This window comes from Artibeus jamaicensis, unplaced genomic scaffold (genome assembly GCF_021234435.1).
Source record: "Artibeus jamaicensis isolate MK-2021 breed Jamaican fruit bat unplaced genomic scaffold, CSHL_Jam_final contig_3126, whole genome shotgun sequence".
Classification (NCBI taxonomy): Eukaryota; Metazoa; Chordata; class Mammalia; order Chiroptera; family Phyllostomidae; genus Artibeus; species Artibeus jamaicensis.
The window spans coordinates 11694177-11709036 of record NW_026521723.1 but is presented as its reverse complement, the minus strand read 5'-3'; the positions used below and the strand labels follow the sequence as shown (position 1 = coordinate 11709036).

The 14860-nt window shown below is 43.6% G+C and overlaps 1 protein-coding gene across 3 annotated transcripts in view; it reads left to right on the top strand.

Moving 5' to 3' along the window:
* The window catches only part of ZBTB20 (zinc finger and BTB domain containing 20), a 158868-nt gene that overhangs the window by 81044 nt on the left and 62964 nt on the right, over positions 1 to 14860 (top strand). For all 3 annotated transcript variants that reach the window (XM_053663147.1, XM_053663146.1, XM_037136862.2), the window contains exons 3-4: positions 4075 to 4238; positions 4610 to 4797. In XM_053663147.1, coding sequence (XP_053519122.1) covers positions 4228 to 4238; positions 4610 to 4797 — 199 coding nt within the window. In that variant the 5' untranslated portion in view covers positions 4075 to 4227. The remainder of the gene's footprint in view (positions 1 to 4074; positions 4239 to 4609; positions 4798 to 14860) is intronic.

Below are 14860 nucleotides of genomic sequence, written 5' to 3'. Positions count from 1 at the left end.
GATCTGGTTAATTTCCATGCATTTCACATGCGTGATACCTACCATCTCATCAATATGTTTCAATGCATATTTCTTTCCACGTACAATATGGTCTAGTACGGAAAAAGCCAACATCGTTCTCACTGCTATGTTTCAGCCTAAAACTTGTTGCTGGGGCCGGCACGATGAGAGTTAAAAACCAGAAGGTCCTGCTGGCTACCCCAGCCGCCAGTCACCTAAAATGCCTTTCCAGTTCTTTTTCTCATTACAGAAATGCTTGCAGTGGGGAGTTGAAAATATTTTTGTTCTCTTTGGACAATTTGGAGATACTCGTCAAAATGGTCAGAACTAACCGTTGAAAGGCAGGTGCCTGCGGCCACACTTTTTTTTTTTTTTTGAATGCTGAGCTCCCACCAGTGTGGCAGGAGGAAGTGCACAATGATTGGTCTGTTTCTCTATGGAAGTGTTCAGGGTACATCCAGTTTTGCTTTGCATATATTTACGAAACATCTGCCCTTTTCTTGTTCTTAAATCCTTCCCCCTCACCAGCCCCCTTTCCCCTTTCTCCCAGTTTCTTTCTTTGTTGTTGTTGGCTTGTATAACTTTTTCATTGGAGCTTTCATTTTCCGGTTGAGGGGCGACTTCATCAGAGTGTATAATTTTAACATTGAGGGAGGGAAGGAGGGAAGAGGGGTGGTGGGGAGAGAGACACAGAGAGAGAGAGAAAGAGCGAGCACTGAGAACTGAAAAGAAAGAAAGGCTGAGCGGCCAGAGCTTGGCAAACCAACCTTTGGCATGGTGACCAGGAGGAAGGTTCTGGGCTGGTAGGGAGTTTGCCTCTTTGCAACGCTGTCTGGAGTCAGCTGGTGTGCTGCTGCCCTCTAAAGGCTCCAGGGAATAATGCACTGCCACAGAGGCTCGGAGAGACTGGTCCTTAGATACCATGTTTGTGTAATTCTTTTTACATAACCAAAGAAGATATTCTCGATTAATTAGTGTAGGAATTGCTCTTTCCCCCTTAATAAACTGTGAACTGCAAATCTGGGGTCAAAATAACAGAACCTGTGCATTCGTAGGCAAAGACTGGGGCTATATCTCAGTATTTCTCAACTCTGGAAAAAGGAGTCCAAAAGGACTATTAGAGAAGGTGAGATGGACAATGACTTGCTTCTAAAGGCAGTGAGTGGCTCTCTGTTATTTGTGCAGTTGGGAAGCAGTCCAGTGGCATAAAGGCAAGTTAGGAAAGCGGGGGTATAAACCAGTGAAGGTTGAGTTTTTCATACTTTCTGCTCATGAAGGTGGCTCCAATGCCTCTGTGCTATGAATGTTCCCCAAAGGTGGTCCTTGAGATAACAAATAAGAGGGTGTGGTGCAAGATGTCAGGTAGGAAGCAGGATCAAATCTAAGGAAGGAAGCAAGGGCATTTATATGAAGAATAATACAAGTTGTACACTCGTAAAAACAAAAGAGTAATGCTGGCCATGCACTCATGTTTGGAAGAGGGCTTTACTTCCCTAAAGCACACATCTGAAACTAGCCTGGGCCTTGTCTGAGAGCAGCAGAGATAAACATTTTTTTCTGTTAAGTGATATGTCATTAGTGTTTCATTCCTGTATTTAAATGAATCCTGCCCTGGCTGGTGTAGCTCAGTGGATTGAGCACCGGCCTGTGAACCAGACAATCGCAGTTCAATTCCCAGTCAGGGCACATGCCTGGGTTGCAGGCTGGTTCCCTGCAGGCCAGTTCCCAGCAGGGGACGCACGAAAGACAACCATACATTGATGTTTCCCTCCCTCTCTCCTTCCCTTCCCCTCTAAAGATAAATAAATGAAATCTTTAAAAAATAATGATATAAATGAATCCTGAGGATCAGCCTAATAACTTTGTGAGCAACATGGCCCTACTTTTACCAAGTGCCCTTCATGGATTCAGAGTAAAAGCAGCCACTCAGGGTAGATTTCACTGCTGTATAAAGAGTAGGCAACTTAACTGGGACTCAGACTATGACTATCCTCAGAATATACTTTAATTTCTGCCCCATTTCATTTTATCAACAAGCATATATTGGATGATGGCTATGTCTACGCTCTTTGGCTTAACAGTATACACTAGAGAGCAAATTCTGGAAAGGCAAAAACCAGCCTTGTTTTAATTCCCTAACCCACGCTGGCATGTCCTAGTCACACAGTGTTTGGAATGACTACGTGACCGAATGGGTGGTGGGAGGGCAGGAAGACGGGAACAGTGCACAGACACAGGGAACTCAGAGCCCGGGGGGCCTTGCCTCGCCCTCAGAGAGTTCACAGCGTCATGGAGGAGGGAGAAGCATGTAAATAACCATTCCTGAGACGAAGTGTCGTGAGTAAAATAAAAGAAGTAAGAAGTGTTTGGGGATAGCAGAGAAAGATGGGAGGGAGGAGCATTTGAGAGAAAGAAGTCCTATCTGGTGGAGAGAAATCAACAGTTATAAGATGGAGACAACATTTAATAAATATAAAGAATAAATAGGACTTCAACAGTTGAAAAACAGAGGCATTTAAAGCAAGAGAAATAATTTGAACAGGATGAAGATTCCCCAGGATGATCTGGAAACATTCAAGGAATTCGAGGGTTCAGTATGGCCAGCATGTAGGGCCTGTGTGAGCCAAGCTAGAAGCAGGTGTGGGACTCACCTGGAGGGTCAGTCTAATGTGGCCACCGGAGAAGGGGATGCAGAGGAGGGCTGCGGGAGGCAAGGAGGCGGAGGGCCGGAAAGTAGGCAGCAGCCTAAATAAAAAGTGTCCAGGTTATTGCAGTGGAAATGGAAAGGGAAAACGGGTGTGGAAAACAGAGGAAGCGGAGTTTCCAGGACTTGCCGAACTGACTGCAAGGCAGAGGAAGGTGTGTGACCCCGTGGTCTCCAGCCTGCGACAGACTGTGGCGATAGAAATAAGGACCTCAGAGGAGGCGTTGGCTTTCCTAGAAAAAGAAGGAGTTGGGCGCTGCAGACTCTATCTTGGGGAACCTCATTAAAGTGAAAACCAGAGCCAGGTCTTTGGGGGTCTGTGGAGACACTCAGAATTTGAGGTTAGTTCCCTGCCACCCACTCAACAGACAGTTGGCAAAGCATTCCAGTTTGTTCTTTCTCTCCTATCGGCTTCCTCCCAACTGAAAAATACGCCTAAAAGCTTTTCCTCTGTTTTCATCTTTACCTTGCTATCTCTGCCACACACCCTCTGAAAAAGCATACTGTATTTCACAACCTACTGACCAGAAACGCAGCGTGGTAATCATAACACCATATTCCGTGAGGGCATATTTAACTACCCAATACAACAAATTCTAATAGAAAATGTTCTGTGTAACAAGTCCGTTGCCATGCTTATAGAAACGAGGAGAACAGGGAAACAATTCTATTTACGACAACTTTTGTACCACATGTAATCTTTTACCAAAATATGAAACAAAGCCCTTTCTCTGGTCACCATGCATATAATGATAGAAAAGGGCAGAAAGCCAAGGAAACTGGGGAGAATTTTTAGGGTGTGATTAATAATCAAGTGTGGCTGAGACCCAGGGTACATTCAGTCTAAGCTAAGTGTTTATTCATTTATGTATCAGTTGCATTGTCCCGGGGCGAGAACAGTGAACCTGACCAATAGCTAAGATCTTTCACTTCCTATTCCTTGCCCCAAATAACATTTAGCAGTAATTACTCTCTAATTCCCTTTACGTATCTCTTTGTCACACCCCAAACACACAGTCACACTCCTGTACCCAAGAGTTGTGCACTAAGTTAAAGCACAAAGGAAATCTTAAGCTTTGGATGAGTAATGAGTTTGGAATGGTCACCCAGGTGACACCTTCCCTCTGCCTATTGAAATCTAAGCTCTTCTTTTCACTTTTCTTTTGCCACTTCGATAAAAACCTCCATCACTACCCCTTGTCATCTTTGCAGCCTGCAGATTTAGTTTGTGATTTGAGATTATGTGTAGATCTAAAATAAAATCTAATGAAACTGCAAGAAAGTTGAATGTTTATAATGTGTTCCATGCATAGGAATGAAAGCTGGAAGGAACATCTAAGGCCTTCTAATCCAAGCCCTTTATTTTACAGATGAGGAAACTGAAGCCCAGAGAGGTGAAGTGAGGTGCCCAAGGCCACACAGCAAGTTAGAGGCACAGCTAGTACCGTAGCTCAAGTCTCCTGACTCCCAGTCCAGTGCTCCTCCCATTACTCCACGGGTCCTGTCTCTAAGCTTCCTGACAAATGCTAGAACGGTAAACACCCACTAGTATTTTTCCAGACCATGTTAAAACTCTTAAGGGGGGAAAGAGGATGCTTTCTTGGATAATGTCAGCCATACGTAGCTCAAGCTGTCTAAAGTTCTGGGACAGGGTCTTTTTATGCAGTCAACAGAGTCCAAATGTGGTGCTGTTTGCTCGGCCCATATGCTTTCATGTGTTCCCAGTTAGGCCATTACTGGAGGGGAAAAAAAAACAAGAATCAGCTTGTTTTAAAACAAGGGACATACTGGACTCCCTCCCATCCCCCCTCAGAAAAAAAATCAAGTTATCTTTAACAGATTCTAAAAATGCCTTTTCCCAAATATGCAGTCAGTTCCTTCAAAGGGCCCTTTGTTTATTTTCAGGAAGAAACCCAAGACAGCTGAAAACCAGAAGGCATCTGAGGAGAATGAGATTACTCAGCCGGGTGGATCCAGCGCCAAGCCGGGCCTTCCCTGCCTGAACTTTGAAGCTGTTTTGTCTCCAGACCCGGCCCTCATCCACTCAACACATTCACTGACAAACTCTCACGCTCACACCGGGTCATCTGATTGTGAGTACACCAGGAAGGTGATAGTGTCTTCGCGGTGCTTGGAGCATGCTTCTCCCCTGGGTTCTGGCTTTTTTGCATTCAGAGCAAGCTGTTTCCATTTGTTCTTCTAAAGTAGCCAATGGCAAAGTAGTGACTTGCCACCATTTTGATTCAGCCAACATCTATCTATATTTTCAAAGCTGGAGCGTTGAAACCCGGTGACCAGCCATTTGTCCCCAGAAGGCCAAATGATTACACAAACCACATTCTCTTTCATAACAGTAACTCAGAAAAAGAAGGGGTGACGTTGCGTTGCTGCTTTCTGATTATTCCTTTGTCCCCATGATCCGAATAACAGCACTTCCACCACAGCTTAACCGAGCAGCCGAACATGGACCTCTGAAGGCAGGGTAGATGCGAGGAAACGCCCATTATGAAATTACATAACACAAGTCAGCTTTGCATTAGTTATTGGAGACTCATGCAGCTTGGCTGCATTTCTGTCTTTCCAGTTTTTAATTTATTTTGAAGTGGTTAAAGGATAGCATAAATTTACAGAAGAAAAGAGAATGGCTTCCAAGAATTCAGAAGCCACCCAGACTTCACATGGCCAATAAGAATTCAGGTTAAAAATACTTTTTAATTAAAAAAAAAACTGCCTACAGGCTAAATTTGGAAATGGGCAGCTTAATGAGATCGTTGGTATTGAAATCACTCCATTGCCATTTGGTTTTGCTGTCTTCTCACTAATCTGGGAGTCACTTCTTTAAATTTCTTTTTTAAGAAAGTTGATATCACATTTAAGAGACTTCATTCTCTCTCTGCAACATAACCCAATACTCCAGAGAGAAAAGAAACACGTGTGTTGACAAAAGGAATGGGAAAACTTTGGGGTCCAATCTGAAAGAATATTCCTTTTAGTCTGAGATATCTAACTGAGATATCCAACAACTCTTCTGAACTCATCTCCATGAAGGAAACATGGTAACAGGCAAGGAGCTGGTGTATTCTTCTTTAGAATGACCAAGAAATTTTTATTTTCCCAAATAAAAAAGACTCTATTTATTCTGTCCACAAAGGCATAGCTTATGAATTAGGAAAGGAGATTCTTAATTTTCTAGTATTATTATTATTATTCTGGCAAAACAAATGTAAACTCTGCAAAGAGGGCAAGAGGCGGATGAGTCTAGGAGAGTCCATTCCCTACTTGCTTTCTTCGTAACAGTCTGTACACAAGGGGACAAGACCTCGGGCTGAGGTTGGGGTGAAGGAAGATTGTTCTCTTCCTGGCTGGGCCGAGACCACACTCCAGATGTCACTAGAAAATGAAACAAGAAGTAAGAACATCCAAGTCTCTACAGCCTGTGTAATTTGTACACAGTGGCTGCTTCTCTAGAGAAATCTGGGGTCAGAGGGGCAACTGCATTCTGTGGGCCATTGTAATAGTAACATCCTCGGCCCTTCTTGCCTGGCAGTCTCCGGCCTGATAGTAATTACAGGAAGAATTGGACAACAGCGTGGCACCGAGCCCGCGGACATGCGCACGGTGCCCCTGCCTACCGGGAAGGTAGCCTGTTCCTGTGGAGAAGGGCCTGGAGCTCCTGCACGCAGACCTCGGTCGCCTGGCTTTGTGCCACACCTTATGGGGAAGATTACATAGAATGGCCTTAGCCCAGAAGTCCCCTGTCGCAGCAAAATGAATGTGTTTCTGACTAGGAGGAGCAGCGCCGGGCTTCACTTACGGTGCTTCACTGTGAGCGTCCTCCCACCAGGCCTTGGCACAGAACGTGCACGAGGAACCAGACGAGTGCGGAGCCACGGCTGCGCCTCACGCTGAGGGGGCCCGTCGGCAGGGTGTCCGAGAGGGGGGAGAAGCCCAGTCTCCAGCTGTTTCAAAAGTCATTTTCATTTTCCCATTAAGATGTGAAAGTCCTCTGTGCTCCAACCTGTTGTTTAAATTGATTATACTTTCCTCCAGATATATTCAAATTGTAGTTTGTCCTGATTTGAGCTTACAGTTAGAAGAAAATTGTTTTTAGGAAAGATTCACAGAAATCTGGCCATTTGGAGATTGCTTAAGAGAAGACAGGAAAGAGATTTATTTTAAGCTGTTAAAATTTCTGGATGCTCTTCTTGCATTCAAGAGGATTTTTCCTTTACTTTCCTTGTTTTATTTATTTTGTTTTTACTTTCAAATGTCACTGTTACCATAAATTAATTTGAAAGCTTAATTTCTTTAAGGTAAATTATTCAGTTCTGTTTACAACGAACAGATTTGGGACATTTAAAAATAATGTCCTTGACTTGTGAGTCTCTTTAGCTTCAGAAACATTCCACCAGTGCACAGGGTTCCCAGCTTTCACAAGTGCCTGCATTTTCACGGCACCTTTTCATTTGTCATGTGTTTAGCAAAATTATTCTTAGTCACACTTTAACGCCCGTTTCCTGTCAGTCATTATAACTCTTCCCAGCTTACAGATGAGAAAACTGACAGCCAGATAGATGAATGACTTGCTCAGTAATTAACTCTTTCAGATACTGAGGATGTCTGTGGCTTTGCTGTTGCTGTGAACAGCCTGAATTCTCTGTTCCAAGCCCAGAGACGGCATTCCTGGCTCTAACCAGGCATCTTGAAAACATGCAACTATTCACATCAGTGATGGGGTTGTAAAAGACGATGTGTAAACATCCCCACCAAAGAAAAGTCAGCTCTGAGTATGAACTGGTAAGGGTGGGTAAGCCACAGTGCTGTTGCATCTGAAGGGCACAGGCCGAATCGGAGAGCAGAGAGGATGAGTCTGACCCCCTGAAATTCTTAGTGGACTATTTAACCGGCTGAGCCACTTCAAATTTGGCCAGAGATCTCAGCAATATTCAAAACAAGAAGGAATATGGTTGAGAAGTGCTGTCTATTGTGAGACGATGAGGTTGGTGTTGCATCTGAGATGTGTTGCGCTTTGCAGCACACGCACTAACAATTTCCTTTTAGTACCATTCCCCCATGACCTCACAGGTTTTCACCTCTGCACCATTTCTAAGAGTCCGATGCAGACAAACTCAGACAAGGATAATGGAAGGAGTTAAGATGAGTTCTGAAACGGGTACAAAACCCCAAGGTATTTGACAGGACAGTTACCCATTGAAAAGGCTGAGGAGCCAAGTTCTCCCTTCAAGTGCCGAAGCAGGACTAAACCAGGAAAGCAGGCGAGGCTCTCCAGGAGAAGCCTTCCCTGACACGTATCCAGAGGAGCATCACAGTCACATGTACCTGAGAGGCAACTTGCACTTGCGTATTTCTTCCACATCAGTTTTCCCAAAATAAGTCTCCCCCTGAAGGGAGTGGAGAAGTGACCCTTCCCCCTCGGGCAATCCTCCCCACTTTTGACTGTGGACTCGCTGACTCCCTCGTCTCGCTTTTGTTTGAAGCTGCCACCCGTGGTTACTTACCTTCCCACGTTTTACACTGGTCTCATCAGACTGTCTTATTTTTGTGTGTCCTTGCCAAGATGCACTTACGCATTAGCAGTTTTTATTTATTTTTAATTTAACCTTTACACATTACCAAAATGCTGTGTGGGTGGCTTTAACTTTAGCTCTGGAGGTAGCACGACTCTGCTGGGGATGAGCCCTGGTGGGGAGAGCGGTGGGCTCACCCCTCCGCCCGCCCTGCCGTCCACCTTCACGGGCCTTCCCCCGCCCCCAGCCCTTTGCTTCACCCGTCCAAGTCCCTGAGATTAAAAATTTTAGTACACTCCGTTCAGTTTGAACTTTCAAGCAATTTTTTAGAGAACAAAGCAAAGAGGATTTTTTATGGCAAACTCCATTAATGCCACATTAAGGCTGACATTTTAATTACCCCAAAGTCAGGAAATGCAAAGTTGAGGTTCCCACAGCAACAGAAACTGTCCCTTAAGTGGGGGCATCACAGCAGATTCTTTCATCCCGATTACACAACGCTGGGCGCAGGGACATTGTTCTCACCCACATGGTGGAAAGGGGCACCGCTTCTGTCCTTTGTTTTTTCCTGTAACTACAGTTGAGGATATGGGTCGTTAGCCTCCCTCCCCACTCCATCTATATGTATGATCCGGGAGCGGAAGGCGATTGCGGCTCTGTGTGTGCACACGGACAGAATTAAAGTCGCCGTGGGAACATTAACTCTGATTTCCGGACTTCCGTGCCAGTCACATTTAAACCATAATGTTGTAATTTTTGGCATGTAATAAATGTGCATTTCATGTACACAGACAGAAAAAAGCATAAAATGTATTTTAAAGAGCAATTAATTACTAACTTTGTGATTAAAAAACATTTGGTGCATGTTCCTTCCCATTTAGCATCAGCTGCTGGTCTTAGCCAGGCCTAATAGATGACATACTGTTTCTCATCCCGAATCTCAGATGTACTTACTGTATGTTCCTGTTCTTCTAGATAATTAATTCTCTTAGTAAAGCTGTAGGGGGGAAACAAAGTGGAAGCAATATGCAAGCATGTAAATAGGGTAAAGGATATTTTGAAGGAAATGATTCATTTCTTCAAATAAACCTCTTAGTCCCTGATAAAGAGCCAGAAATCTGCTAAGTGCGTGAAGACTGCAGTTCCCGGCCACCTTAGAGCATCTGGTCCAGGGCCATATGAACAACTTGAAAGCAGACTTCCCCTCGAATTCTGGGCATGCCCAGTGCGGGAGTGAGTTTATTAATAACTTTTCAGAATTCAGGCTGAAAATGATACTTTACTGTGTAACAACTTTTCAGTTTATATTCAAGCTGGGAAAGAAAAAGTATAGGGAATCAAGTAAGACCCAGGTTTTGCTGGGGGAAAAAAATTTAGAGAATAGAGTTTTGTCCTTCATTTAGATTTGGATCTAGTTGACCCATTTGTATTGGAGAAGGAAGTGTTTCAAAATAACTATTTGAACAAGATTGTGAGTGAAAGGAATTGGTAGCAATACTCTAGGGTACAGTGTTGAGAAATGCAGATGCCTGAGCATTTATTTGAAATTAAGTGAGATGGAATTTTTACTAAAAGGATGTGTAGCTTGAACTCTCATGTAAAGCTTTACGGTTTTAAGCTGTAAGGGGAACATGCTCAGGAAGAATCTGAACCTCCGTCTGGCCGTTTGTTCATTACCTCTCCCGTGAGTATTTCTTTTGGTTGAGTTTGGTTGCATATGGTGTTTAACCTCTGAGAAAGACACTTCCCGTTTATAGGGCTCTGATTCGCTGTCACTGGGGCTGTCTGTATGTGTGAATGCACGTCTGTGTGAGTGAGAACTGCTCGCACAAGTTTGAAGGTCTCTGGCAAATTTGACTGCGTGTTCAGGAATTTTCCAATCAGAAAGCTGATTCAGTGTAAAACCTTCCAAAAACTTCCTGAGGCACCTGTTCGCATGAAAAGATCGGGTTTCTGCTGGAGGTGTTCAGGAGGCGGTGTTTAGCACTGAAGATCTCTGTGTGGAGTGCCAAAAAATGAAAAACATTTTGGCCCCCCAAAACCGCCATAAGTGTTCAAAACGTATAATCAAACAAAGGCTTCATTTGGATTCTGAGCCATGTATCTCAGCAGATGTGACTAAACTCACTGGAATCCCACAGGAGCAGCTGAACTGGATTTTGGTATGTCTTGATAACTGAAAGAGTTATTCTTAGACTTTGGAAGGACAGAAATGGTCCATCTGTGAAGAACTGTAATAGAGACATGGCAAAAAAAAAAAAAAAACCCATCCTTTGAAAGAGTGTATTTATGGAATTTAGGACAAGTTGGACAATCCTGAACACATTTTGGGGTCACACTAATTTGCAGAAGAAAGATAGCCGAAATGAGGTGGAATAAGCAACCATGGATTCTTATTGTCCTATGACTTGCTATTTACTTCTGATCACTTCCATATCAGTTAAAGAGTGCACAGAGTATCTTTGGTGTGAGTGCTCACATGTCTCCAAACACCCTCCATTCCTCTTTATTCTACTTCCCATAAAGAATTAGATATTGACCTTTTCATTGCTAACAATTTAAACTGTTTTTCTGCTGTTTCATTAACCAAGTACAGTAAGCCTCTGGCCTGTTAAGTGTGCATTAATTTCTTTAAACATAGTCTTTCCCTTTTTAAAAAGTCACTTTTCTGAGTTAATTGGTACATAATCTTTTTGGAATTTTTTTCATTACCTTTGATAACCTCTTGTTTAGAAGTTTCAGTGCTTACTTAGTCCAGCCTTTGTACATTGTCAGCTAATTTTATCTATTTTCTTAAATTTCTTAGAGTTTGCACTCAGTATATCTAGGGGGACACGTTCACTTTAAAAATCACATTTCTTGAAGTTTCTGTCACAGTCTGCCTCCTTCTGTAACACCTGCCCCCTCCCTGCCACACTAACTCTGTTGGGTATTTTCTCTGGTCACTTCCTGCAGTGCCTTCTGTCCATCGGTCTCGCCTCGGGCATCCGTGCTCTCCTTCACTCAGTCAGTCATCAGATGCCACTGAGCCCCTGCTTCTGTGCCAGGTCTTCCGCTAGGACCAGGGGTGAAAAGACAAATCAGACACCATCCCTCCCTGTAGGAACTCACAGCATCCGCAAACACTTTCCTAACCCTGTAATCCTGTAAAGGACACACAAATGTGGTGTTAAAAGTGTTCGGTGACGCACAGAAAGCCACCAAGCTCCCGAGGAGGGAGCTGGAGCAGTGGAAAGGGCTTCACAGGGAATCACCGGGAAGGTGACTTTCAACCTGGATCATGAAGTAAATGTGTGTCAAGTAGAAGAGAAGGAAATGACATTCTGGGTGGAAGGAACGATAGCAAAACCACAGAGGCACATGCGCAGCATGGTGCGCTCAGAAAACAGAACAGTTCCGTTACAGTACCCTCTCGTAGTTCATTTTAATCATGGGACAGTTGGTATCTAGGTAAAATTATGTCATTAAAATTCAGCTGCACTGAATTGTACGTCCCTTTTAAACATATTTGCTTTCTAAATGAATAATAGAGCAAGATCCCCAATTCCTGATTGGCAGAAGTGCCCTTCATTTCACACAGTCAGTGGATGGAGGAAGTATCATGAAGGGCCTACTGACAATTGATGGAAAAATTTTAGAACAACTTTTCTTACTGAGAAAGACTCATTCTTGGAGCCCCAGTGTCACCTGTAAGTGTCAAGCTGGACCTCTGTCACTGACTCATAGTCTCTGAGATTCTAGCACTCTGTCCTCTAATGAAATCCTCTCAGGTCTCTTGGCAGAGCTGGTCTCATGGCCCATGGCCTCGAGTCACACCACACCACACTGCTTTCCCAGATACCGCACGGAAGTGCTGATGATCATCAACATGTAATTTTTTAGCCTGACTCTGGAGTTTTCGGGCTTCGTCTTGCTATCTTGTATCTCACAGGAGTACATCTTTAATTCTTATTTGCAGCTGCTAGTGACAGTTTCATATGTGCTTCCTCTGCTCGTGGCAAATTTCATTATATGAAATTAGTGTTCCTCCAAATCTGTCAGGGCTTCTCACATCTGACTTGAAAAAAATTGCCTACTGCTGCCCTCAGAGATGGATCATTTAGGATCAATTGAGAACATGTGTGAGGATTCTAGGACTTCCCTGCTTTAAGGAGATTTTAAGTCAGATCCTCCCAGCAGTCTCAACAGGAACCGTATAGTCAAACCCTCATTACCTCAGCTCTCTCTGTGTACTTTCCTTCTGCTTCTGCATTCTTTATTCTAAGGATTGGGACCAGTTAGCACTTTTTATCGGCACCGAAAGAGAGTACAGGTTGTCTGGTCTAAACGCACTATTGTACAGGTGAGGAGACCAAGGCCCAAAGAGCGCAGATATTGTACCAGGAGGATTTCAGCAGAGTGGACCACCCCAGATAGAGCCCTGCTAAGTACAGGTTCATACTCTAGTGCCTGTTACTGAGTCTCCTCCTTTGACAACTCATGTTTTCTGAATGACAAGGGAGTCAGGACTATTCATCTCATCAATTTACTGAATTCCTCTTATCAATTTACTGATGTGTAAGACCAAGGCTGGACTGGAGTGTTGTGCTCACACACTGGGAGTCTCATAGAGAAGATAAGATACATTCACAAACAACCTCCCTGCAGGGAGGTTCAAGCTACATCCCTTGTACCTGGATGCACCAGAACACTGATTCGCTCGCATGGCCAGTGTTGTGTAGAGTACGTCTTGTGTGCCTGGCACTACACTGAGTTCTCTTAGGGTACAAGGCAAAGATGGAACCAAACAGACACTGCCACTGGGAATCTTAAAATTTAGTTCATGTCCTCAAGTCCCCATTATCTTAGATAGAAGTTAGAAAGTTAATAAAATATATTTAATTCAGTTCAGTAACATCCAGTCCAGTGTATCAGAGAAGGTTCCATTTGAGCTCTCTTGAAAGACGAATGAAGTTTCATGGCAAGTGAGGCATTAGAGTAAGGTATAAGGGTTTTGCATTCTGGTGCAGATCTGTGGAAGTGTTGAAGAAGGGGTAGCCACGATCAGGACTTTACTGTCAGAAGGTCTAATTTAGCATCAAGTGTGTGGAACACGCGTGGATGTGGAAGAGGGTGGCTGGAAGGAGGAGAGAGCCCTGGAAGCCTTGGCGATAGTTTGTTTGGACTATTATTAACCTGAGGAGGCTGGTGATGGGGGTGGGGGCCGGGAATGAGGAAGAGCCAGATTCATCAGACTGTGGAAGAAGGTGGACAGCCTCAGGAGCTGACTGTTCAGTGAGAGAGGAAATCGTCAAAGATAATGTCGAGATATCAAAAAGAGAAGGTGGAAAGGAAGTGTTTAGAGGCAAAGAATACAGTTTAGTCTTACATGATGCTGAGCGTGAGATACCAGGAGAAGACTAATATGGTGTCACAAATAGATTTGAAATTAAAGCTAGCAAATACTTTGGCCAAGAGGCCATACTCTAAGCCATGAATGTGGGAGTAAATTCAAAGATGGCTTTTGCTGACAGAAAAAAGAAAAACGTTGGGGAATATTTACAATGATTGATAAAACAGAGGGTGAAGTACTATCAAAGGAGGAGATGAAGAGAGGGTCTGAGACAGAGGAGGAAAACCAGGGTAGTGCAGAGAGACCGTCAGGGAGGGGGCGAGTCTGCAGTGCTGGGCGCTGCGGACACCACAGGTCTATCAGTGGCTGCCTGGGACTGTCGGGAGCAGTCAGGTGTATCCCAGAAACGCCGTGAAGAGGGATTCGGGAGCAAGCGGAGGATGAATGGGAAAGCATCAGTTATGAACTGCTTTTTAAAGAAGTTTAATGATTTTAAAAGAAATAATAAACAGGTAACACAAAAGCAGAGTAGTGAGTATATTTATGATGCAGGAACCCCAAGCCAGTGTTAAGGGAGACTGTAATTAAAGAGGCCAGGTGAGAGAATTACATGTCCCATTTTGCAGGGCAATTGGAATGATAAATACATGTAAATGAAATTTGAAGCCATTACCCAAGCCCAACGAATCAGTAATTTTATGATATCAGTTCTTCCTCTACCTCCTTCCAACGTTGCTTTCTCTTTCTTTTAGCTTATAAGAACTAATGTTCTGAAAGAATTGTTATATGCCTTCTTCAGATAACTTCCAAATATTCACCCTCCCTCTGTATTCTCTGAGCATTAGGCAGAGGACAGGCAGCATATACTTTGAACATTTACATTTTCTAAAAATTTTTCAAACAAGTTATCTCTAAGCATAATTTTTAACATGCCACATTCTGTGAACTTCTTTCCCGATAAGCCCAATTCAAGTAGCTCCGCGGTAATTAATAACGGACCTACACGACCTTCCCATGTACTGCTTCATCGTCACCAGACACCCTCAAGCTCATTATCTTTGGCATTTTTTAAACCTGTTTACTCACACTGTATTTCTTTTCTGATGGTCAAACACATCCCCTAAGGCCACTGTCACCTGGACACAGGAAATCTGCAATTCCGTCTACTTCAGGACGGCACTCTGGAACCAACTAAATCAAATGTTTCTTGACTCTGTTGTTAAATTACCTACAAAGCTAATAAGAAAAAAATGTTATCACTGTTGTGAGTTATATAAACAACCACATGGGAGAATT